General features: G+C 41.8%; 1 protein-coding gene across 1 annotated transcript in view; it reads right to left on the bottom strand.

Moving 5' to 3' along the window:
* Window positions 1-23,441, bottom strand: part of LOC125901916 (voltage-dependent R-type calcium channel subunit alpha-1E-like) — a 94,522-nt gene that overhangs the window by 3,949 nt on the left and 67,132 nt on the right. Inside the window, exons 22-45 of the mRNA XM_049597935.1 lie at window positions 21,334-21,545; window positions 20,988-21,132; window positions 20,763-20,892; window positions 17,098-17,157; window positions 16,828-16,934; window positions 15,543-15,639; window positions 15,277-15,437; window positions 12,688-12,825; window positions 12,355-12,556; window positions 12,098-12,262; window positions 8,913-9,023; window positions 8,747-8,827; window positions 8,361-8,480; window positions 8,200-8,265; window positions 7,812-7,903; window positions 7,195-7,369; window positions 6,962-7,089; window positions 5,519-5,615; window positions 4,754-4,859; window positions 3,937-4,044; window positions 3,751-3,851; window positions 2,526-2,632; window positions 2,342-2,441; window positions 34-138 (exon numbers count right to left, since the gene is read on the bottom strand). Coding sequence (XP_049453892.1) covers window positions 34-138; window positions 2,342-2,441; window positions 2,526-2,632; window positions 3,751-3,851; window positions 3,937-4,044; window positions 4,754-4,859; window positions 5,519-5,615; window positions 6,962-7,089; window positions 7,195-7,369; window positions 7,812-7,903; window positions 8,200-8,265; window positions 8,361-8,480; window positions 8,747-8,827; window positions 8,913-9,023; window positions 12,098-12,262; window positions 12,355-12,556; window positions 12,688-12,825; window positions 15,277-15,437; window positions 15,543-15,639; window positions 16,828-16,934; window positions 17,098-17,157; window positions 20,763-20,892; window positions 20,988-21,132; window positions 21,334-21,545 — 2,914 coding nt within the window. The remainder of the gene's footprint in view (window positions 1-33; window positions 139-2,341; window positions 2,442-2,525; window positions 2,633-3,750; window positions 3,852-3,936; window positions 4,045-4,753; window positions 4,860-5,518; window positions 5,616-6,961; window positions 7,090-7,194; window positions 7,370-7,811; window positions 7,904-8,199; window positions 8,266-8,360; window positions 8,481-8,746; window positions 8,828-8,912; window positions 9,024-12,097; window positions 12,263-12,354; window positions 12,557-12,687; window positions 12,826-15,276; window positions 15,438-15,542; window positions 15,640-16,827; window positions 16,935-17,097; window positions 17,158-20,762; window positions 20,893-20,987; window positions 21,133-21,333; window positions 21,546-23,441) is intronic.

The raw sequence follows: 23,441 nt of genomic DNA on the forward strand, positions 1-23,441 counted from the left end.
GCACAGACGCCGTGTCATAGAAGATATGTGTACCTGCGACTCTACAGCCAGACGGGGCATGGAAGAGGCCCGCACACACAGACCCCTCCCTAGTGGAAGCTCCTGAGGGGCTTCAATCCCCCCACTGCACTCGCCCACCTAGGTGAGTACAAAAACAAGAGAGGAGGGCAAGGAGAGACACCAATCAGGCTCGTCCCCGCCAGGACCGCCTCTATATACACGGAGGTCCAGTTCGAGTGAAAGGAGGGCGCACAAGCCATTTCATCACTGAAGGTCATCTATCATAGACATCGCCATCCAATCAGAAGCCATTCCAGCCAAAAACGGACAACCAGCAACAGGAAAACTGACTCCAGGGAGGAATCAGAACAGTGGAGAAGACGGGCGAGAGTAGACAATAAACAGAACAGTTCACAGGGAAAAATGGAGTCCATATTTCAGCTCAGAAGTACATTCAGTCATGCACGGTCGATCAGGTCTTCATAGCTACACAAACAGAGCCAGATGACATCTGTCTCGGGGCCGAACACATTCCTCTGCAAGAACAAACACTAATATGTGCGTATTTTCAGAATCATTTCATATCATTCAACTAGCAAGCAATGTGGACCAGTAAAACCAGACAGTATAGACACAGCAAAACAACAAGTGTGACAGTCTGCCTTTGCTATTCCAACCTCCACAGGACTACGAGACAGGAACACAGAGAGCAGCGATGCCGTGCTCGGCAAGGCACGGGGAGAAGTCACAGCAACGCCATCATTAAAAAAAAAAAAAAAAGTTTGTCATATTTGTGGGGTTAAAAGGTTAAATAAAAGTTGCGTGTGGAAAATGTTCAGAGTGAATATCTGTGTTCTTAAGATGGTGGTTCCAAACCTGAGTGTCCAGAACCCTGATATGGAGGACAAGATAACTCTAAAGTGTAACACACATCAGCGATATATGACGGGTGCCAAAACACACACATCCATTGTTTTTTATGTAAGCCTGAACTGTAAACTGGCACTCGTTCATGTTTTATCAGATGAGGAAGTTCAGAGAGTTTGTCTATGACTGTGTGATGTTGGTTAAATAACTGGTGCAAGCTGCCCTTTATATCAGTAATGAGCCCTCACCCACAGCAGACTGCTATCATCCTGAATCAGGGCTGAATACTTAACCATGATGGATTGGCTGATAAAGGAGCAGAATCATGTCGCTGTTGCACTGAATGCATTTGTACGCTGATGATCTGTCGACAACAGCATCTGTGTAATGTGTGGAAGTGTGTGTGAGTGTGGGGCACTGAGAAAGAGAAATGGGAATCTTTTGGATATTAAAATCTGACATCAGATTGTCATCCTCTTGTTCAGGCTGTTTTCACATCTGCAGCGTATTTTTCTAATTTAATGACTTTGTGACATCGCAGATATGTGTTCCACTTAAAGAGTTGTGAAAAGAATAACAGTGAATATTTTTTTGTTCAAAGAAAGTGGAACAAAAATATATCAGACTTTCTACTTTTTGAGTTTGACCTCTAAAAATGTTCAAGAAACAATCAGAGAAGGAAAATTGCTGTTTCAATTAAACTGTCCACAAACCCTACCCATAGAGACAGAGTGCAACGTGTCATACTCTGAAAAACACACACACTGGGGGGAAACATTCAGCGCCACAATATGCTACCAAGGGCTGACACAGAAATAAAATGCCTGTAGCTAGCTAACAATATTAGATTTCAGCATGTCAAAGGATTATTTTAACACGTCCCTGTCCCTTCTCCTTACCGAGCTTATCTTGAAAAATGATCCCACTGAATGACCACAAGTAAAATATTTTAATATTTGCAACTATTTTATTACATTAGGAGGTGCGATCATCATTTAATCTAAAAAGTGCTCAAAAACAGGTCGTGTATTGCTTTTGTTGCTTCGACTTCTAAAGTTTGTCTGGCCAGATTAACAACTGTAACTCATGAGAGTCAGGATCCTGCAGTCTTCCCCATTCCTCTGTACCCTCTTTTGTCCTCCTAAAGACTCACTTCTTCGGTTCAGCAGTTAATAAAAAGTTAATTCTGGGTTCTTTGCACTGTCTGTGGTGCATCCCACCACACAGCAGCTTTTAGACGTTTTTCCATTGTTATCTCGCAGATGTAAGTGACAAGGAGGCCCCTCCACGTGATACAAAATCAATGGAGAGCGGTGAATTGTTTTCCCATCCGGTGTGGGCGGGACTTAATTGCGCTCTGTCTCTACAGCCTGTGACGACTCAACAATGCTTAGTTAAAAAGGTTAATAACCATCGCTCTAAGACATGGTTGTGGTATTAATGGCTGTATGCTCATGTTGGTCCTCCTTCTTACCAGATTCTGCGGCTGACTCGCCTCAGCGTCGGAGCTAATCGGCTGCAAAAACAGCTCCTGAGGTGAGATGGGACTCAAAGCCACAAAGCCTCCTCTGGTCCTGTGTTGTGACAGAGAGAAACAGTAAACACACATATAAATAAAGACGCAAATGTGACAAAGTTTCACGCAAGCACAGACTCACAGGGCTGAGCCAGCGCTGTGGGCCATCATGGGCAGCGTCTGGGTGTTGGCAAGAATGTCCTCGGGGAGCGTAGAGGCGTCCAGACGCTTGAACATTAAGGCGCTCTTCTGAAATGAGGGAAACAGAAACACAACAAATCAGAGGTCATTTCAGCTTCATTTCAATTTCATTTTCATGTTGTTTAGGCCCAAATGTAAGAAACTGAAAGGTAAAAGAAGACTGAATAATCTACAAGCCAAAGACAGGACAATTAAGACCTCCCTGTATGTGCATAGTTCTATTTGGTAACGATGGGTGATAAAAAAATATGGCAGACCGGGAAGAATCTTGATTCTTGTTTGCAAAACTACAATTTTTCCTCATTTTTCCCAACATCATAAAAGTAATGTAGTATCATAGCTAATAATTCAGAGCTTGTTTTCTTTCTCGATGCTAATAATCAAATTTAAACGTTTTCTATAGCACCGTTAGAACAGGTCCCATGTGATAAATGAAGCACATCTGAACACTTATTGGCTCCCATTTTTCATGAGTCAAACTAAAAGATCTAAAACTTTTTCTGTGCACTGGAAAGACTTATTTCTCCCACATGTCCTGCACAAATTTGTTAAAATCCGTGTTTATGTGCACATCTCCCTTTTTCAAGATAATCCATCTACCTGACAGGTGCTAAATACATTTATTAAGACATTTCACATGGCTACGAGCATGTGTTTTTTGGTCAAATGGGATGCATCTGTGAATAGAATCGGCAGTTGCCCGCTCAAATCAGTTATGACGATGCACTGCTGTCATGTCAAGACCCTGTGAAGACAACGAGCAGGCACATGAGCTTCCCTGAGATGGTTTCTGACGGTTTGTGCAGAAATTCTTTGGTTGGTTAAACCAACTGTTGCATCAGCTGTCAGGTGAAAAAGCTGGACGTGGAGGACATGGAATTTCTCAATTATGGGATCAATAAAGGTGTATCTTATCTTATCTTATCTTACGAGTTGGTGTGGTCTGCAGTTGTGAGGCAGGTTGGATGTACTGCCAAATTCATGAAAACTACATTGGAGATGAGAAGTACTCACCGACAGATTTTAAAATTAATGCACAAAATTTAAGAAAATCAAGTCTTTTGTTTGCACAAATCTGTGAAAAATGGAAGCAAAAGCAAAAGTTGTGCGTTGATAATTCTGTTCAATGTTTAATTAAGTGCATAATAACAGCACGCAGAGCTGACCTGAGCTTCAAGTTGTTGCCTGAGCTTCTTGGCTTTGTTCTGTTTGAAGTAGTCCATTATCATCATGGAGGCGTAGATCTTCCCCACTGTCATGTCCGTATCTGTGAGGGCAGACACGCTACATTAACCGTGACTGCTTGTCTCTCAGCGTTACATTGAGTATTTCCTTCATAGTTAAAGCCAGACCTTTGTTGATAGGTACCAGTAGGTCCAAGGTCTTCTGGGGCAGATAAGGCCAGATGATACTGATCTCTTTTTGTAGTTCACTGTCCAGAGCGATGCGGTCCTCCCCACCTGTGAGACACATCCACAGTCAGCCACAGAATATGTTATTTTAATGTCCTTAACAACTGTTGATCGGACAGAACAAGCAATTTAGTGAAGCTTAGTGAAGAAGTCTTTATGTTGTCATTCATTCATAGATCTCTCTCCCACTCCAGCTTCTACTGCCACAACCTCCTTAAACAAATCATATAATGCTGTCAAACTTTAAAATTGTTCTCCTTTCTGCTGCTGTCAGTTGTCATTTCTGCTCGAACAGACTGTCCCTCCTCCATCCCATTCACTTCCTCATCACATCCAGCACTCAAGGTTCCTCCCTGAACTCATAAGGAGTCCTGCTCCACATCCAATCATCCAGATCTTCCGGCAATCTCTTCACCAATTCACCACCAACGTCACCAGTGTCTAGACTTCAGAGGGGGGAATATTCCTCTACTTACCATGGCTTCGCTACCCCCCTAAATATCACTACTTCATGACGGGGTCTTCACAATATGACATTATTGTGCACCATATAATAAACTTATTTGTTCACTCTAAATGAAGTGAGTTGTGTCTTGGGTTTTGTCACTATTTTAGGTCATAAAATAATCTGCAAATAAACAATAAACGATATCTGCAAATAAACGATAATAACGATAAACTAATAACGATAAATAATTGTTAGTCAAAGCCCTAGATGCCATCTCACAGTCACAACATGCTAATGAGTGACTCTGACCTCTGGCTATTTTGATGTCCAAAGCTGTGCGGATGAGTGACATCAAGGTGGAGGTGAAGTGGACGGTCATGTCCTCATCCACAGGCATGTTCATCAACACCAACCTCTGAGAGACAACAAGGGACGGGAGACGGAGATTAATTCACTCAGTTACTTCTTCAGTTTACACTTTCAGTACAAAATACCACACAAAAACAATTTAAGTCTTTATACATTTTCTTAAATCGAATAATAGTAACAACACCGGATATAATCTGTTTTTGGCTACTTCAACCACATCCTTTAGTTTTTTTAACCTTGACTTCAAAATAGTCTGTTTGTTGGTATGTGTCCTTGAATTTACCCTAAATACAATACCCTAAATCCCAACTGGTGCAGCCACAGGGTCCAGATTCCTCCTTAGTCATCTGTTCAAGGTCCACACAGTTTAATATATTCAGCATCATACTCGTGTTTGGCCATGTCGTCGAGCTAGTTTGTCATCTCTGTCAAGTAGCTATCCATCAGTGACTCTACAGCAGGAAACAGCACCTAAAAATAAAAGCTCTGTGCCGGAAATTGACTGTACTTAAAAATAAAGTGGATTTTTTTACAAACTTGACACGTTTGCGAGTCACTGTTGTCCATTCAGAATGGTCCTGCCACCCACTTTTGGATCACAACCCACCAGTTGGGAACCACTTGGTTGAGTGTTTATATAATAGAAAGGATTTCACTTGAGTTTTCATTTCATCTAGCCCTTCTGTGTTTAGGAAGAAGAGATACCTTGTAGGCGATCTTTGCGGGACATTTTTTGCCCAGGCCCAGCGGCGGTGACATGTGCGTCAACATCTCATACATTGCAGTGTAGTGGATACGCCCGCTTCAGAGAGATGAGTGAGGAGAGATGCGGAGAGAAACAGAAGCAGAGGGAGGAGAGGTTAATGAGCGGCAGATCTGATACAAATGAGGACAAACAGTGAGTTCCCTCTTCAAGGTCTTGTACTTGTTTTGTGGCATTTTAGATTTTTAGAACAGTGTTTCTTTTTCGAGCAAAACATTAGCTCAGTGAACTCTAGATGCTCTTTTGGCTTTTAGTTTGAGAACTTGTGCTAAATGTGACAGCACTGCACTGAAAAATGTGTTTCACATGCTTTGACAGCCCTCTGCTGGATAAACAGAGAACATGACTGCTGGTGGGTCTGCTCTGCTGCCTGAAACAAAATGTGTGTTAAAATGCGGCAGTTACTACAAGATAATCCAGTCTTCTATGATATGCAGGTCTGCAGGAACAACCTCTATATAAGTCAGAATATACTCCCAAAAGTATGATGTTAAAATATGGTTGTGCATAGCTGAAGCCTCATGATCCCAGCTGTGCATTTATATGTATCTTTTAAGTGTGGTCACTATGATTGCTTGTGCTCCTAAAACGCAGAGAACATTTTTCCTTCATAATTCTGTTGGAGATTATTGCATGCACTTTACATTTGGATTTGAGTAGAACTGTCCAAGGTCAAGGCGACCTATTACGCTTATTGTCAGGTTCATACTTGTATTTTCAGTTCATACTAGGGTATGTTTACACACTTTAAAGTTTAAAAAACATTTCATTTTCCTCATACTGTCTGTGCTGGGACACCTGTATTCACCCTCTGTCTAAGACCAAGTTCACCCTGGACACAGAGGTGCTTGTCAGTAGTTGCCTGGCCGGATCAGACACCAAAACTGTGACTGCAGATCATAAGCCAACTATGGAGCTTGTGTGAAGGGCCCAACCTGTTAATATGGGCACCAAAAGGAAGCGGTCTGCGCTTCACAGGGGTTCTGCGTTTAGTGTGAACCTGGTGTGAGACGCTCTATTTTAACCAACGTGTCTCTAAGTCCCTCCCAAAAAAGGCCAGTCTGTTCTGATCGGTTTGCATTTCCGGTTCTTCCATATCTTGGTGTCTCTGCATCAGGGCAAAGACTGCAACGCAGAAGAGAGGCACTTCCTATCATGACAGAAATAACCAATAAAAGCTTCTAAACACAACTGGACATACTCCAGCAAAAGTGAAAAATAGTTTGTGTATCCATCCTGTGATTGGCTCCAAAATTGTAAAAGAAGTTCTTCCTTGGCCCATGCCACACCCTTCCACCAAGTTTCATTCATCCTGCTGACAGACAAACAAACAAAGCAACCAAAAACATGACCACTTTGAGGGAGGTAATGCAGTCAAATCTCACCATGCCAGACGATCATACTCCCCCCAGATGCGAACAAACTCGTCCAGGTGATGGGGACCCAGGATTGAGGAGTCTCGCGTCAGGTACTCAAAGTTATCCATGATCACAGCCACAAACAGATTAAGCATCTAAAAGGGGACATAAAGAAACATTTAAGAAGAAAAGCAGCGTGCAAAGACAGCAGAGAACTTGAAAAATATATAATCAGAGTGCTGTAATGGTCGAGCTCTGACCAGGAACGAGCTGAAGAAGATGAACGAGACAAAGTAGCAGTAAGCAAAGTCGGTCCCGCAGCCTCCCTCGTGGTCTGGAGACGTGATGAGAGGGGGGATGGAGGGGTCTGGTTCACACTCCTGACCCGACAGACACGAAAGCATGATCTCCTGCCAGGACTCGCCTGTTGCACTCCTGGTGGTTTGAACACAAACAACGAGTTAACATCAATTTAAGACCCAGTTTTGAGAAAATTAAAGGGACAGTTCAGCCTGAAATCAAAAATATATATTTTTCGTCTTACTTGTAGTACTGTTTATCAGTCTAAACTGTTCTGGTGTCAGTTGCTGAGTGTTGGAGATATTGGCCGTAGAGATGTCTGCCTGCTGTCGAATACAATGGAACCAGATGGCACTCGGCTTGTGGTGCTCAAAGTGCCAAAAATACATTTGAAAACCTCAACCTCAACAGCCTTGCTACTCAAGATAATCCACAAACTACACTCGTCAACTGTATCACTGTGCAAAAGGAAGCGTGCATCTACTGCTAGCTCACCCAGCAGCTGGTTTTGTGATGAACTGTCCCTTTAAGACAATCAAAACTCAAGGCATTAAAAAATATTTTTTGATGAGCCTACCTGAAGAGCAACATCAGTGCACTGAAAAAGGTCTTAAAATTGTTGTGTTGATTGATGTGACTCTCATCATTCAGCTTGATGTTTCCAAACACCTGCGGAAAAAAGGCTGTGGTTATTTTATTGGCTCCATCCATTGCCATAGCAGTTTTAATCTTCCTGGGGTCCATATGTTCGAAAATGTCCAAATAAAACATTAATATAGTCATGAAAGCAATCAAATACATCAATAAATGGTTAAAATGACCTCATATAAAGGTCAGAATACATCTTAACATCCATGAAAATTATGATAAAATAAGAAAAAATATCATATTCAGTCACATAGTCTGCAGTTGTTTCTTAAAAGTGTCTGTTTTGATGTATTAGTGATATATTAGTGACAGGATACCTGCATTCCAATTATGGCGTATATGAAGAAAAGCATAGCAATGAGAAGACAGACGTAAGGAAGAGCCTGTTGGAGAAGAGACAGTCGAGACAGTTAATTAAAACTTGTCACAATGCTGCGTTAAAAAATATTTTGGTGTGACGAGAAATAAGACGCCCAACCTTGAAAGATTGCACGAAGGTCCACAGCAGAATGCGGATGGTGTAGCCCTGTCTCAGCAGCTTGATCAACCTGGCTGTCCGGAAAAGCTTCAAGAAGCTCATGTTGATGGTGTTCACGGACTGACGCACAAATGGTTGGAGAGAGGGTGACACAAGGGAGAGGGAGGGAGGGAGAGAGTGGCAGACAGAAGGGAGAGACAGGATGTAAAACACAGATGGCGAAATTCATCACAACATGACTTAAGTTGTGTCTGGAGGCAGGGATCGTAACACACGCGGGAAACTTGGAAAGAAAGGATGCTGCATTTAACGCTGGCTATTTGTATCGTTTTTTTCCGTCGGGTCGCAACATTGTGAAAATGAATGGTGTCTTGGCAGTAGCTTACCTGTAAATCCACAATTATCTCAGTGATGCTGCCAAGAACAGTGATGAAATCAAAAATATTCCAAGTGTCTCGAAAGTAGTTCTGCGGCAAAAGAAAATATTTTAAGTAATTTGATTCAGCACAGACAAATTCTTTATGCGTGATGTTTTCTTGTGTTAATACTCACCACAAAACCAAACGCCATGATCTTGAGTATACACTCCATGGAGAAGAGGACGGTGAAGGCCGTGTTGAGGTGTTTTAGGACCGTGTCGTAGGCTGTCGGGGCCGAGTGGTACTGAAGGGAAAGAGAACGGGTCGAAAAAAAAAATTGTCACTGATCGCTTTGAATTTATTGACAGGCATGACATCTACCTTCACACACTTTCAAAGTTCTTAATGATGGATTGTTGAAGCCCATAATTTTAGCATAATTCACAATATTGACAACCATTTTCTACAACACATCAGAACTTTATAGATTGATTTTCTGCCGTCCACACAGTTGTTGGTTTCAGTTTATGGTATGAAAATGTTCTTGCAGAAAATTTAAATTTGAGATGGGTGAAGGTTTCATTCTCACCCTGTGTTGTGTTAAATTTGTGAAGAAATTTTTGACAAATAACATGTCATAAAATATCATCTAGTAACAGATAAAATAAGGAAGGCCAAAGCTAAAATCAAGATAATAAATGGGCATTAAAAGCAATAAGATAGCAATAAAATAGACAGACAGCTCAGATAAAGTCAGAATATGCTTTCCAATAGAGGTACATTTTTAGGAGAATCAAAGTAAGCCAGTGACTCGGACAGCCTTATGTCCTCTGCCCGAGGATCTCAAACTACGCAGAGGTTCATAAGGGACTAACAGGTCTGAAATGTAATCTGGAGCCAGGCCATGAAGAGCAGATGTAAAGAGGCTGAAACTGCTGTGATGTGGTTGCACTTCTTGGTTTTGGTTAACTTGCACGGTATAATCCAAGTCACATTTATCCAGTCTTATACTCGGTACTTCCCCAGCAGACAGGTCTTTTTCGACATGGAACTGCTCTTCAAAGCCAGACTGCATTGACAGAAAGAGCCATTTTACCTCTCTGAACATGGAAGCTGCTGCTCTACTCCTGCCTGGATCAGTTAGTTTGTGTTATTGTGTGACTTTGGTTTTTTAAAGAGTTAGTTTGGATTCACCATAGTCACACAATATCACAAACTAACTGATCAATGCAGTAGTAGACCAGCAGCTCCTGTGTTCAGAAAGGTAAAAATATTGTTTTTGTCAATGAGGTCTGGCTTTGGAGTTTGTAAATGGATAATTTTGCTGAAAATTCTGAAAATGCTTTTGGAAACTTCTGTTTTCCTCATGAATTTAACATGACACAGGTGAGTACTTTAAATACAAATGACTATTTTTTGTGTGTGAAGTCTTCCTTTAAGGAGTAACACCCATGTTGGTACATTCAGGTGCTTGTTGGAAATTCTGATACCTAAGATTTGTGAGGAAAAGTGTGGTCTCAATCAAACCTCCACCATAATCAATAAATGAACAAACATGAGCACTGTGAATTTTGCAGGTTTCTTTCACTGCAGTCGGACCACCGCTCAACCTGGATCAGTCTTGGTTAAGGTGCTGGAAACATAAAAGTCCAAAAGCAAAGAGAGGATTTCCGCACACTTACATCTGTGCAAGACTTCACTTTAAAGTGAAAAAACAGTTAAGTCCAATGACAGGCAATAAACAGGATCAGACACCTTGTAAACAAGCCAGACTACCACAACCATTTAATTTGGAAACCTAAAGGGTCAGTTTACGTCCAGTAACAGTGCTTGTTTTTGCCACTGACAGGGTCTGATTATTATTCTAAGTGTATGACAACATTATAAAAAGGATCCCTACAGAGATAGACCATTTGGTAAAGAGAGTCCTTTTTGTTTAACCACAAACAGCTCTGAAATTGCCATCACCAAATCCACCAGACTCCGTTTAAATAAACAGTAATTTTAGCATGTATAAAAAGTATGTTTTCTCTCTAACTGGGTGAATTAAGGGTTTATTTAAACCAAACCAGAGTTGGTGATTGTTGGAACAGTGGAACAATGGACCAAGACAGTTTCTGTAAATTCTATTTTGTTTCTGTTGATTTTGAATGAAGTAGGTTTTACAAGGCTAAAATTACTCTTTAATTTAAAGTCTGGTGGGTTTGGTGAAAACGATTTTGGGCCTGTTTTTGGTTTAACACTGAGGATCTTACTCTTTAACAAAGAGATCGACCTCAGTAGGGATCCTTTCCATAAGTTGTCAGACACTAAGAATAACAATCTGAGCCTGTCAGTGGCAAAAACAAGCACTTTTAGTGGACGTACACTGACGGTTAGGGTGACCAGACGTCCTGCATTGTGCGGGACTGCACAGCATTTCTGTCTCTTTTCACGCGTCACACAAATTGAGACCATGTCCCCCATGATTTGTTGTCACCCGCACCAGCGTCCCCCCCCCGGCCAATGAGACGAAGCTGCGTGCAGCAGCCGGCCCACGTGGGCTCTCTGTTTATTGTCATAGTAGCAGTGCTATACGTGCTAGTTCCCCCTCATCCTTCTTTCCCCCTCTGCTCATTCCCTGAATCCCTGGACGTGTGAGTTGAGACTTTTGTTACTGTTCCTGCTCTTTTGACCTTTCCAACCATCACTGCAGTGCCAGTGAATCCCTGGACTCGTGAGTTGTGCCTTTTGTTATCCAAGTGGTAAGTGATTGTAAGCCTGGGTGGTCATTTTATTTGTTTAATTCATTTATTTTGAGTACTTACACCCATAAGAGAGAGAAAAGGGAAATAAAAATGAATGAGGGCAAACCATATTAGCCTCGTGGACATTTTAATGAGGACAGTGGCGGATGAGCCTTGAAGGAGGAGACAGGGACAGTTGTCCGCGGCGGGGTGGGGGCAGGTGTCCCACATTGTCCCTCACAAACCACAGACCAGACCTGGTCACCCTACTGACGGTGCAAACATTGCAGCCTGTTTCCCTGCTGCCATCTCTGGGGGTCTCGCTCAATACTGGACCAATTTCAGAAGGCCATCTGATGAATGCCACAAGCCTAAATGGTCTTACACTAAAGTTGTTCTTTATACTACGTGTTGTTGGAGTTTGAACCTCTTTACACTTCTTTCCTTTCTCCATGCACCTTGGAAGTAAGTGAAACAGTGCCAGAAACCTCCACCCTGCTAACTACAGCCAGTGTGGTGGGTAAAAGCTGAACCAAGAGATCTGTCTGTAAATTGTGAATGAATGGATTTCAAGGCTGTAACTCACAATTTGTAGCGCCATAATAGGCAAACACTATAAACACAATGAATCCTGCTGTGTGGAGTGCTTTACCTTCATCATGAGGACCACAGTGTTGAGAGCGATCATGACAAGCACCGTGTACTCAAACGAGGGCGATGCCACAAAGTGCCACAGTCTGTACTGGAAGGTTTGTCTGTTCTGGGGCATGTAGCGGGTCATCGGCTTGGCACTGATGGCGAAGTCGATGCAGGCCCTCTGATGGAGAGAAATGTAGTAAAACAGACATGAATGAATATGTATGTATCTGTGTGTGTTTGTACATGTTAACTGTTTCAATCGTTGCACACCTCGTTCTTCTCTAGACTGCACTCCTGAATCATCTTGTCACCCTGCTCCTGAAAGGTGATGATGATCAAAGCCACAAAGATGTTGACGAAGAAGAACGGGAAGACCACAAAGTAAACCACGTAGAAAATGGACATCTCCATCCGGTTCCCTCGACTCGGCCCCATGCTCTCCTCTGTGACATCGGTAGAGTGCTGCAGGACCCTAGCAGGAAAAAAAACCATGAGAACAGAGAGATCATCTATCGTTCTTTGAATTTAAAAACATTTTTATCCCTTAAACTGAACATTCTGTGGGCAAATTGTGACGTTAGAACTGAGTGAATATCCACTTACTGAGGCCATCCCTCTCCAGTTGAGACAGTGAAAAGTGTAAGGAGGGCCCAGCAGACATTGTCGTAGTGAAACTCATGTCTCCTCCACTCTCTCCTCTTCACCTCCTTTTTGTCTCTGCTGTAGTCAATGTAGTAGCCTCTGTAGGGAGCAGAGAGGCCCACAGGTCATTGCTTCACTTAATTCACTGATTAAACCAGCAGACTGAACGAAAATGAACGGTATTAAAGCTTTTGTTATGTTACAATAATATTAACTGGAGAATTAAGGGATCTGCAGACAATCACAGACCATCTGGGGGGGTATAAAGAATGGGGGGCTGCACTTCTTGGTCATTTTCCTCTGCCTGCTTACACAGAATTCTGTAATGTGAGCTATTTGCGTTAGGACTTTTGTGCAAGATTTGTCCATTGCTCTAAAAGGTCAGAAATGTAGTGATTAAATCTATCTATACGTTAATTATACTGAGTTGTTGTGTATGTAAACTCTTTGCTAGAAAGTTCTGCCGTGGAGAGACGACACTTTTTTCTTCTCTTCTGTTTTTTGGTCATTAGGGAGTTACGTTTAGTACTGTAACTTTATCTTTACTTAATTGCAGTGTTTTTGGTCGGCGTTTCATCTGAAGTTTGCCTGAAGGCCAAGAAATAGTCCAGCACAGTGGTGCCAACGACCCCTACACTGATACACATTAGGTCACTGAGCCCAGTTAGATACGATTTCACTTCAGGGACCTCCATCTGAAAAGATTTTGGTTGTCAGATATGATTAAGACCAGAATTATATAGTTGTCAACTATGGTCGAGAAGATAACTCTGGACTAAGTGAAACCCATAAGTTACTCTTATGACTCTTACTCACACTGGGCTCACCTTTATAGTAAATTAAAGAGTGAAACTACTCATTTCCTGAAGAGCTGCTGGAACTCCCTTAAGGATCCCTGGGGGTCCCCAGACCCCTGAGTGAGAACCACTGATCCAGCACATAGCCTCCTGTGAACCCATTTTTGTACGAAGTAAGCAAACAAGATGTAACATGTCAATTGGTGAGCTGCAGAGACGCTGGAAGGTCAATTTTATTACCATGACCAGCTGTTTGCCCTGTCGTCAGACTTTATGCTAAGCTAAGCTAAACACACATGACAGTGGTGTCAGTGTTCTCACCTAACTCTGCATTAAAGTGACTAAATATATGTCAAACTATTTCTTTAAGCTTTCACATCTGATGATATGGTTGTGTGATATTCCTCTCTGAACTCGTTCAACTTAAGATGCCGTTAACATTTTAACTGTCACGTGTCACAGCTCAAGTTTCTCAGGTTATGTTTTTTTAAATTTAATTCATTGAAACTCACATCTCCTCTCGTGTAAGATCACTTCCTGCCCTCTGTGCGTTTTCCCTCCCTTCTGATGACGTCACCTGTGTCTGATTGTCTGTCCCGCCCTGATTAGCCTCACCTGTGTCTGGTTATCCTTCCCCTCACCACAGTAATTAGTGTGTGTCTTTATTTCTCTCTGTGCCAGTTTGTCTTGGCTCCTTGTACTTTTAGCGTTCCAGCCTTTTGTGGACATAGCCTGTTGATTGACTCTGCCTCTGTATTGGATTTGTTTGCCTCCACTGATACTACTACTGTGTACTGAACCTTCCTTTTGACCAGTAAAGACTGAGTTATTTTACCCGAACTGTCTCCAGAGTCGTGCGCTTGAGTCCACTCTCACCTGGTTCACCAGTAGTTACATCATGAAGTGTGGTATTGGATCAATGGAGGATTTTAAGACATATATTTATTCCAAACACTGAAAGTCATGGACTGTAAATGTCTTTAGGATCAGTGGTGGGAACTGCTTTTACTCAAGTACCGTACTTAAGTACAAATTTGAGGTGCTAGTACTTGAGTATTTCCATTTCCTGCTACTTTATACTTCTACTGCAATGCACTTTAGAGGCAAATATTGTACTTTTTACTCCACTACATTATCATATATCTTTAGTTACTAGTTACTTTGCATATTCAGATTAATAATACAAAGTATAATCAACAAATAAATGATGATTATGTATTATTAAAGGTTAAGATAAGACTTTATTATTATTACCCAGAGACGTTTCGGCCACCAAACATGGACGCTTTAAGGCAAAATGTGATCTTTTAAAAACATCTTTTTTTGCAAGTTTTAGTTAGGTTTTTAAGTGTATTTTTATTTGTTTTAGGAATTGGTATTATTATTGTTATCTCCCTTTTTTAAGAATAAAGATAATAATAATGCCTTCTTATTTTGTTTGTTTTTATCATGTCCTGATTGTTTTTATATATGTTATACTTTATTATCTTATATATTTTATGTTTGTCATGTCTGATGTATCTTAAGCACATTGAGTTTACACTTGTCATATGAAATGTGCTATATAAATATAACTGACTTGACCTGATTTGACATAATTTTGTAGTAATTAGTATGTCTTTAAGTTATATTTATGTATCTTCACTCAAGAAAAATGTTGAATGCCAGACCTTTACTCGTAACAGAACATTTCTACTCTGTGGTATTGCTGCTTTAATAGTCTCCCATCACTGGTTTAAATACGTCCACTTACTGGCATTCCTTCTCTGTGTTCATGGAGCTGTCAGTACAGTAGAAGAACTTCCCCTTGAAGAGCTGCACGGCAATGACAGCGAAGATAAACATGAAGAGCTGGTACACGATGAGGATGTTGAAGACGTTCTTCAGAGACGTGACCACACAGTCGAAAACAGCCTAGAAGTGACAAAACACAACAGGGATGGCAAAGCAAGCTCAGTCTGTCAGAGATCTGTGAAATAACACCAACAACCAAAACACTGGAGGGTGTTTGCATCATACCTTGAGTTTAGGAAGCCTCTTGATGGTTTTAAGAGGCCGCAGAACTCTCAAAACTCTGAGAGATTTTATTGTCTTGATATCTCGGCCTTTGTTGTTTCTGTTGACATCGATATAAAGCACTTAGGAACATAGCTGGAAACTCAAACTCTTGCACACAGACACATGGCACTGACAAACTTAAAACAGTGAAAAAGAAATTACAGTAAAAGCCAAAATGTCAACACAAGTGCGTTTTGAAAACCACAATGAAACACAGAGAACTTCACCCTGAGTGTGTTTGTACGGAGCCCAGCAGGTATCACGGGTAAAATATCTGATAATTTTTGCAATGTGTAACCTTGAATTGTTTGCAAAACTGTGTGCGTGTTATAAAGTTTTAAGGATTTCAAGTGAGATTCACGGATTTACTTTGGGTTTTGGCTGTTTATACAAGAATGTTAATCTTCTATTGTTCCATTTTACAAAAAAAAATAGTATTTTCTATCAATTAATGTGGAAAAATTAATAATTTGAGGGAACAAATCACACATTAAAGAACAGAAATGACTTATCAGTGTGCCCAAATTATCAAAAATGTTACTCCTGCCACCTGTCAGGCTCTGCAGTTTGGTGAGATTTGGAAGACACAACAAAAAAACAAAACAAAAAACAAACAAAAACACACCGAATACCAAAAGGATAAATGACACACATACAAAAAAAGAAAAGAAATCTATATGAGAAGCTTATGGGAGACGTTTACATTTAGTGTGACTGAAATTTTTACCCCATCACATTCCTGGTAGCCCAACAGTGATAAAATCCACAGGAACAACAGAGAAAAATTGAGGCATAAAGAGAGATACACCGTGAGCACAGCTCGCAGGATCACAGCTATATTCACAACAGAGAAATTAACATGCAATACAATCCTCTACGGTACAACAAAAGGCACAAAAGGTTTAGCGAGTTATCTGGAACACTCATGCTGGGAACGGCGACAAGAAGAAATATTGTAGAGGCTTTTTAGCATCACACTCCACCCATGAGTATACCCTCAAATTACAAATCTTTTCCTCTTTTTCTGGGACCATAGTGACAGTTAAATCCAAGATACACACTGCACAGGGCCATGCATGCCTCCGTATTTGCAGTTCTTGAGCTGCAATGTAGCAAACAATTTTTCGAAGCTGCAAAGGTGTCTTAGAGCGAAGGTCGTTTATAGCTATACTGTATGCTCAGAAAATGATTTGCTGCAGTGAGTCAGTCATTAGTCATCGGCAGGCAGCACTATATAGTGACTCACGTTAGAGCAAAGGCAATCAGAGCTCCCACCACCACAATGAAGTCCAGGATGTTCCACATGTCTCGGAAATAAGAGCCATCGTGCAGAATGAGACCCTGGTCTATCATCTGGAGGACAAACAACACACCCACACGGACACGTAAAGTGAACAGATTAAATACGCACAGGGACTGAAACAACTCTTAGAACATTGGGAGCAGCTGTGGTAAAATCTTTTAAAGTGTGGTTGGTGCTGCAAAAGTGGAGTAAAGACATGTTTCAGTTACCCACCTTGATGATCATTTCAAAGGTGAACACTCCAGTGAAGACGTAATCGAAATAACGGAGGACCTGGATGATTTATAGACATAAAAACAGATTTTTCTGAGGGTGCGTACTCTCATTAGGCATCATTCTGGGACACACTCACCTCCTGTGTGTCCCAAATCCATACTACAGACCATGTGTGCTACAGACTAATTGTCATAGTGCAGAAAATCAGCACACTTTACCATTTTAAGCAAACACCAAATGATACAAAGAGGATTAGAGCCAATTCAAATATCGCCTTTTATGCGTGTTTATGCTTGTTGAACATGAGTATTGTCTTTTTCACAAAGGTTTTATTGCACTTACAGTAACAAGTGTAGCTCGACCCTGACACAGAGAGCAGAGGAGATGCTGTAGCTTGAACATAACACAGGTACAACTGATCCCAAATCTGCAGCCAGGAACAACTTTTCAATAACTGAGCCCGAGACCAACACAAGTGCAAGACTACAAAAAGTGGTCTCGAGAGCGGACTCAAGCACTACTACCCTGACAATATACACTGCTCAAACAAATTAAGGGAACAATTAAGGGTCAACTTCAGGGATATCAATCTGTCCATGTAGGAAGCTCAAGTGATTGTGAATCAGTTTCAGCTGCTTTGGTGCAAATCGAAGTGACAACAGGTGTGATGGAGAGGCAAAAGCAAGGGAATGGTTTTACATGTGGTTTCCACAGACAGTTGCTCTCTCCTTATCCTTCCTGACTGATTCTTCTAGTGTCCTTGTCACTGCTGGTAGCATGAGGCGGTACCTGCAGCCCAATCAGGTTGCACAGGTAGTCCAGCTCTTCAAGGATGGCACATCCATACGTAAGGTCGCAAGAAGGTTTGCTGTATTTCCCAGTACAGTCTCAAGAGCATGGAGGAGATACCAGGAGACCGGCTGTTACACGAGGAGAGCTGGACAGGGCCGTAGAAGGGCATCAACCCAGCAACAGGACCGGCAGCTGCTCCTTTGTGTGAAGAGGAACAGGAGGAGCACTGCCAGAGCCCTACAGTATGACCTCCAGCAGGCTATGCGTGTGCATGTTTCTGACCAAACTGTCAGAAACAGACTCCATGAGGGTGGCATGAGAGCCTGACGTCCTCTAGAGGGACCTGTGCTCACAGCCCAGCACCGTGCAGCTCCATCGGCATTTGCCAGAGAACACCAGAATTTGTAGATCCACCACTGGCGCCTCTTCACGGATAAGAGAAGGGTTGCACTCATTTTCTTCTTTTCATTTTCTTTGTTCTCAACAAAGTATACAGTGTACATCAGTAAAGATTTTCAACTTGTACAATTCATTCACTGAGATCTGATGTGTGATTTAAGTGCTCCCTTATTTTTTTTGAGCAGTTGTGTCTATGTATAAAGTTCATGCCAGATGTCAAACAAATTGCAACCTTGCATTGTCTGAGCCAATTTAACACTTGTTTAAAACAGATTAAGAGATGATTAAGATTAGACAGAAAGACTTTGGCGCCCAGACTCTACAAGGAGATTTTGTAATCGAGGGCGGTTTGCCCTGAGCACACAGCAAGATAGATCACCCCATGGAGTCCAGACACTGTGGGTGGTGGTGGTGGCTGGTGACTCTGCTGAGACTGATAGTGATGGGGAGGTGGAGGGTGCACACAACTACAGCATGAGTGTACTTAAGGCAGAAAGAGAATCATATTTAGAAAGACAGCAGCAAGATGATAGACCAACAATGAAGGTGTGTCCTGTGTTATTGGTTAAATATGATCAGCTGACAGAACAGCTGATATCTCAACTGACGATTTGAGACAATGACAGCAAGAAATTGTGAGTGAGCATGTGTGCAAGGAGGGAACAGCAGATGGTATGAGAAATAAATTAAAGGCCTAAGGACGCACGTAAAACGTAAAAATGTCTTTTAAGATTTGATGCTTAATTTTTGTTTTCAAAGATCTGTCTGGAGCCGCTTCACCACCATCCGCCATTTATTTAAATGTATTCGCAGCTCCTCCATTTGTACACTGATGCAGAATAGCGTCTATCAAGATTTTCAAGTGGTCTGAAGTCAGTCTTTCAGATCTTCTGTTCTCCTTCAAGAGCAGCACAAATGTCGAGTCGGGTCTGTCGGGCAACAGAATAAATACAGTAGTTGGGGTGGAACATTTGAAATGTGACTTTGTGTCCTCAGCTTGAATGTCACTCACACTAAAGCGTAGATTTTACTAGTAAGTGTTGATCTGGTTACTCGTGACACTCTCCATGACACAGAGTTGTGAAAAACAAACTGCACAGCTCTTTCCCCAGCAAAACTGCCGACTCTCACCTTGTAAGTGTGTGACACCAAATGTGTCACGACACATTGTTGCTGACACGGTGTAATGTCAACTCGACATCAAAACAGTAAACCTGAAAGCTAAAACTAATATTTCAGAATGAGTGAGGTCTGATTTTTCATTCAGTCTTTTCCAGTCTTACGGAGACGAACGTCTGGAAAAGATGGAGTATACACATTAGAGGCTTTTACTGTGAAGCAGGATTTAAAGTTAGCAAGGTCACTTTGGGGTTAACTCTGGGTTTTTAGTACAATGAAGCTGGTTCTCTTTTTACCAGACAGCCAGTGTTAAGATTAGTCAAATCAGATAACGAAAGAAAACCCTGGGTAAGTTGAACTGGCTTCGTAGTACAGGCCTCAGGTGACAACACTCAGATTGCTCTGGTGTGGTGTCAAGTTAAACAAATCTAAGACTGCTATATGAATCAGCAGACACTTCAGACATCAACTGATTGAGTAAATGTGGATCTGGTGTCCGCCCCACCCACCACAGCTGCTTACCCTAGGTTGAGCAGTGAAAGAGCACTGTGCATCAAGATGACAAGCGTTAACTTTAGACGAAATATCGAAGCGAATCAGCCGTACTTTTCTGATCCTCAGTCAGACCCAGACTCAGATAAAGAGTCTGCTGTGCTCCAAAATCAGCAACTAGCATCTTTTATTTGTCAATGTTGTTTGCTAGCTTATGAAAACTCCTCCTCTAGTGACAAACTGTGCACAGATACAACCCAGTATAGTCAAGGTCAGACATTTTTGGGAACATTAACTGAAGACATCTCTGAGTGGAAGAGGTCTTTAAGCAGCATCTGTAACTTCCTCCCCCACACACCTTTCTGACATAGAAATTGTACCTTTCCCAAATGGACAGTCAGACATTGACATCTACTTCATGCAGCAATTAGCCAGCTGTGGGGAGATGAGAGGGTATCTGAACTTCACTCTCCAGCTTCACCGTTACCTCTGTTACGTTTTGCATGTATAAAAGCAATGTCTTTGAGGATAGAACGTTCTAAAAGCGTGTTGCTGTTCTCCACATTTGAACAACTAACACATCTCGTCTTTCTCCATGACAGCAGGTTTTACAGTGTAGATGACCTGACGTGACTTCAGCCAGATGGCCTGACATTACTCTGACCAAATTTGGTTATGCCAGGAGAAGCAATTGCTCTCAGGACTGCTTGTCTGAATATCAGGAAGTAACGGAAACTATCGACAGTATCTACAATTCTTGTTTGTCAGACACTACAAAATCGTCATGGTGTACTCATTCTTTGGCCTTCTCACAACTAAACCCTAAAATGTCTAATCCCGGACGTGTATTTTGATCTCACCTTGTTTCTGTCTGAATTGGTACACACAGGATCCTCAGCAGCCAGTGCAATGCTGCTCGCCACGATCACAAGGAGGATGGTCATCTCAAAGTAGCGCATGGTGACGACATAGTGACAGATCCTCCTGATACTGTGGATCGACGTAGAGGAAGATGTTAATTGTTGGTGGATGAAACACTACTTCATTTCATAATCAGGGATTTTGTGAGATTTGCAGCATCTTACGGGTTGGAGGCCTTGAAGATGAACATGCTATCTGGAGCGACAGGTTTGGGAGGTATCGGAGGTTCCTCCTCCTCCTCCTCCTCCTCTGTGTCGTCCTCTTTGTCTGTCTGTTCAGAGTGGTACGCCTCCAACTCTTTACTGTTCACTAAAACCCAGACAGAGGTGCGAGTGGAGAGAACAAAGCTGTTTCAGCTGGACATGGATGATGAAGAAAGAACAATGTGAGTCACCAGTGTGGCACTTTATCAGATGTCAAACTCCTACACGTGGTGATCCACAGTGATACCGACACTGAATCCCACTTTATGATGCACAGTAAAGGAGTGTGAAGTGATCACAGCGATACCTGTCATGGGCGTGAGCTCCAGCAGCGGTTGTGCGGACATTTCGATGGCAACGCTTCCCCCCTGGTTGGACTTCTCACGTTTTAAGGAGACCTGGCGGCTCTCGGACTCCATGGCCCTCACAGTGAACTCTGTGGCCTCTAAGGCGGGCTCCACTGGGATGTTTTGGTCCTTGTCCATTAGCTGCTCACACTGAGGAGGATCAGGAAGGTCTCTGAAACAGTGAAGAACAGATCACTGAACTTAAATCAGTGCAACACCACAAAGATATGTTACGACATAGAAATCTCTCCTATAGGAAGAGCTGTGCAAGAGCTCTTGTATACAGTATTGGTATCATCCTTTTCTTGCTGCACAGCTATCTTAAAACTGAAATGTCATTTTCTCCCTTGAGAGAGTGTTTAGCGATGATAGCAGCATGTCTATGCAGATGGCAGTGTCCATCGGTCAACCATTTTTGTCCGCTTTAGAGTGAAATGTCTCAACAAGTATCAAATGGATTGCCAAGAAATCTGGCGCGGGCATGCACGTCTCCCTCAAGATGATTTGTGATCTCTTAACTTATCATGTGGTCAAAATTTTCATTTGTCCAACACTTTGGTTTAGGACCAAAAACCTGCATCACTAAAGACATTCCCATCAGCCTCAGATATACTTGGTGTTCAGTACTAATTAGCAAATGCCAAAGCAAGATGATGAATACATGGTAAATATTAAGCCTGCTAAACATCAGCATGTCAGCACTGTCACAGTGGGCATGTTAGCATGCAACTGTTAGCAATGAGCTAAAGTACCACTGTACATCCTCAGGATGTCTGTAGTCTTTTTACTTTAAAGGATAGGTCCACATTTTTTCGAGTCTGTCTTAAAACAACAATCAATACAATATGAACATTCCAAGACTCACTGGTTGCTGTAATTGTTCCTTTCTGATGTGGGACAAAAGCCACAGTCCTCACATTGAGCAAAAATGCTTTCCAAAGTTCATGTGAAGCAACATGAGGCCTCAGCAGTTAGACAACACAAATAGATATCTCAGTTTTTAGGAGGAAACAAAAAGAGGGAGAAGACTTTGGACTATGTTTAGAAAACACACACTTGATTTGTGTAACTCAGACTTTTGATGCCTCAATTAAATTCAGCTGAATTATTGTGGGGATGCATTTTGCATTAAAGATAGACTGTGGATTTTGTTCCCAAGCGCCATCCTCCACCACTGACTTCAGAAGCCAGTCAATCCCCACAGACTCCCATGTTAAAATGCCCAACTTTACAGCAGAAATAAACATAACAAAAACAGTTTTGGTCTCTATAGCTTATTTCCTCGTTCATGACAACTGTACAGGGAACACGTTTTTATATAACTCACCTGTTTAAATGCTATTAAGGCTTAATATTTAGTGAAAGGTGGGTGCCCCGTTGCTACCACGGCGACTACATTGGTTGGACAATTATTAGACAACAATGGCATAACCCCAGATTCACAGATGCAGCGTCGTTAATTCAGTGTGTTTTCATGAAAGTTAATGGTAACGATTTGCTTACCTAAAAAGTTCTGTTCTGTTTGGTTGCACTAAAATGTCCTCTAAGAAGACTGATGTTCAGTTTTTTAGGTAAGTACGTTTTGTCCAGTGGTTCTGATCCTGTTTTTGCTAGCAAAAATTTACATTAGCACTAGCATCATACAGTTAACCATAACTGTAAATGCACCGTGCTAACCAAGCTAACAGCTAGCATCAGGGTTATCTCCACCCTCTTTTCCAAATGTGGTCACTTCTGGCTCAAAAAATTCAAGATGGTGACGGTCAAAATGCCAAACTCCAGGCTTCATGACAAAAGTCCTCAAACCAATGGGTGACGTCACAGTGGCTACATCCATTATTTTATACAGTCTATGTTTTGTCCCCATTTCTATGAATGGATTTCTTCTCAGCTAAAAACGTCAGTGTTTAATGAAAATATGGGCATGTAAATAAGGTTTCTCTCAGGGGAAAAATATTCAGTGACATTCAAGTTAAAATGGCTTTCATCTCATACAAGGACAAAAGGGTCACAATATGCTAAAGTTCATGAGAGAGTGTTGAACCTAATACTTCTTCGTTAAGAAATA

This window comes from Epinephelus fuscoguttatus, linkage group LG15, assembly GCF_011397635.1.
Source record: "Epinephelus fuscoguttatus linkage group LG15, E.fuscoguttatus.final_Chr_v1".
NCBI lineage: Eukaryota > Metazoa > Chordata > Actinopteri > Perciformes > Serranidae > Epinephelus > Epinephelus fuscoguttatus.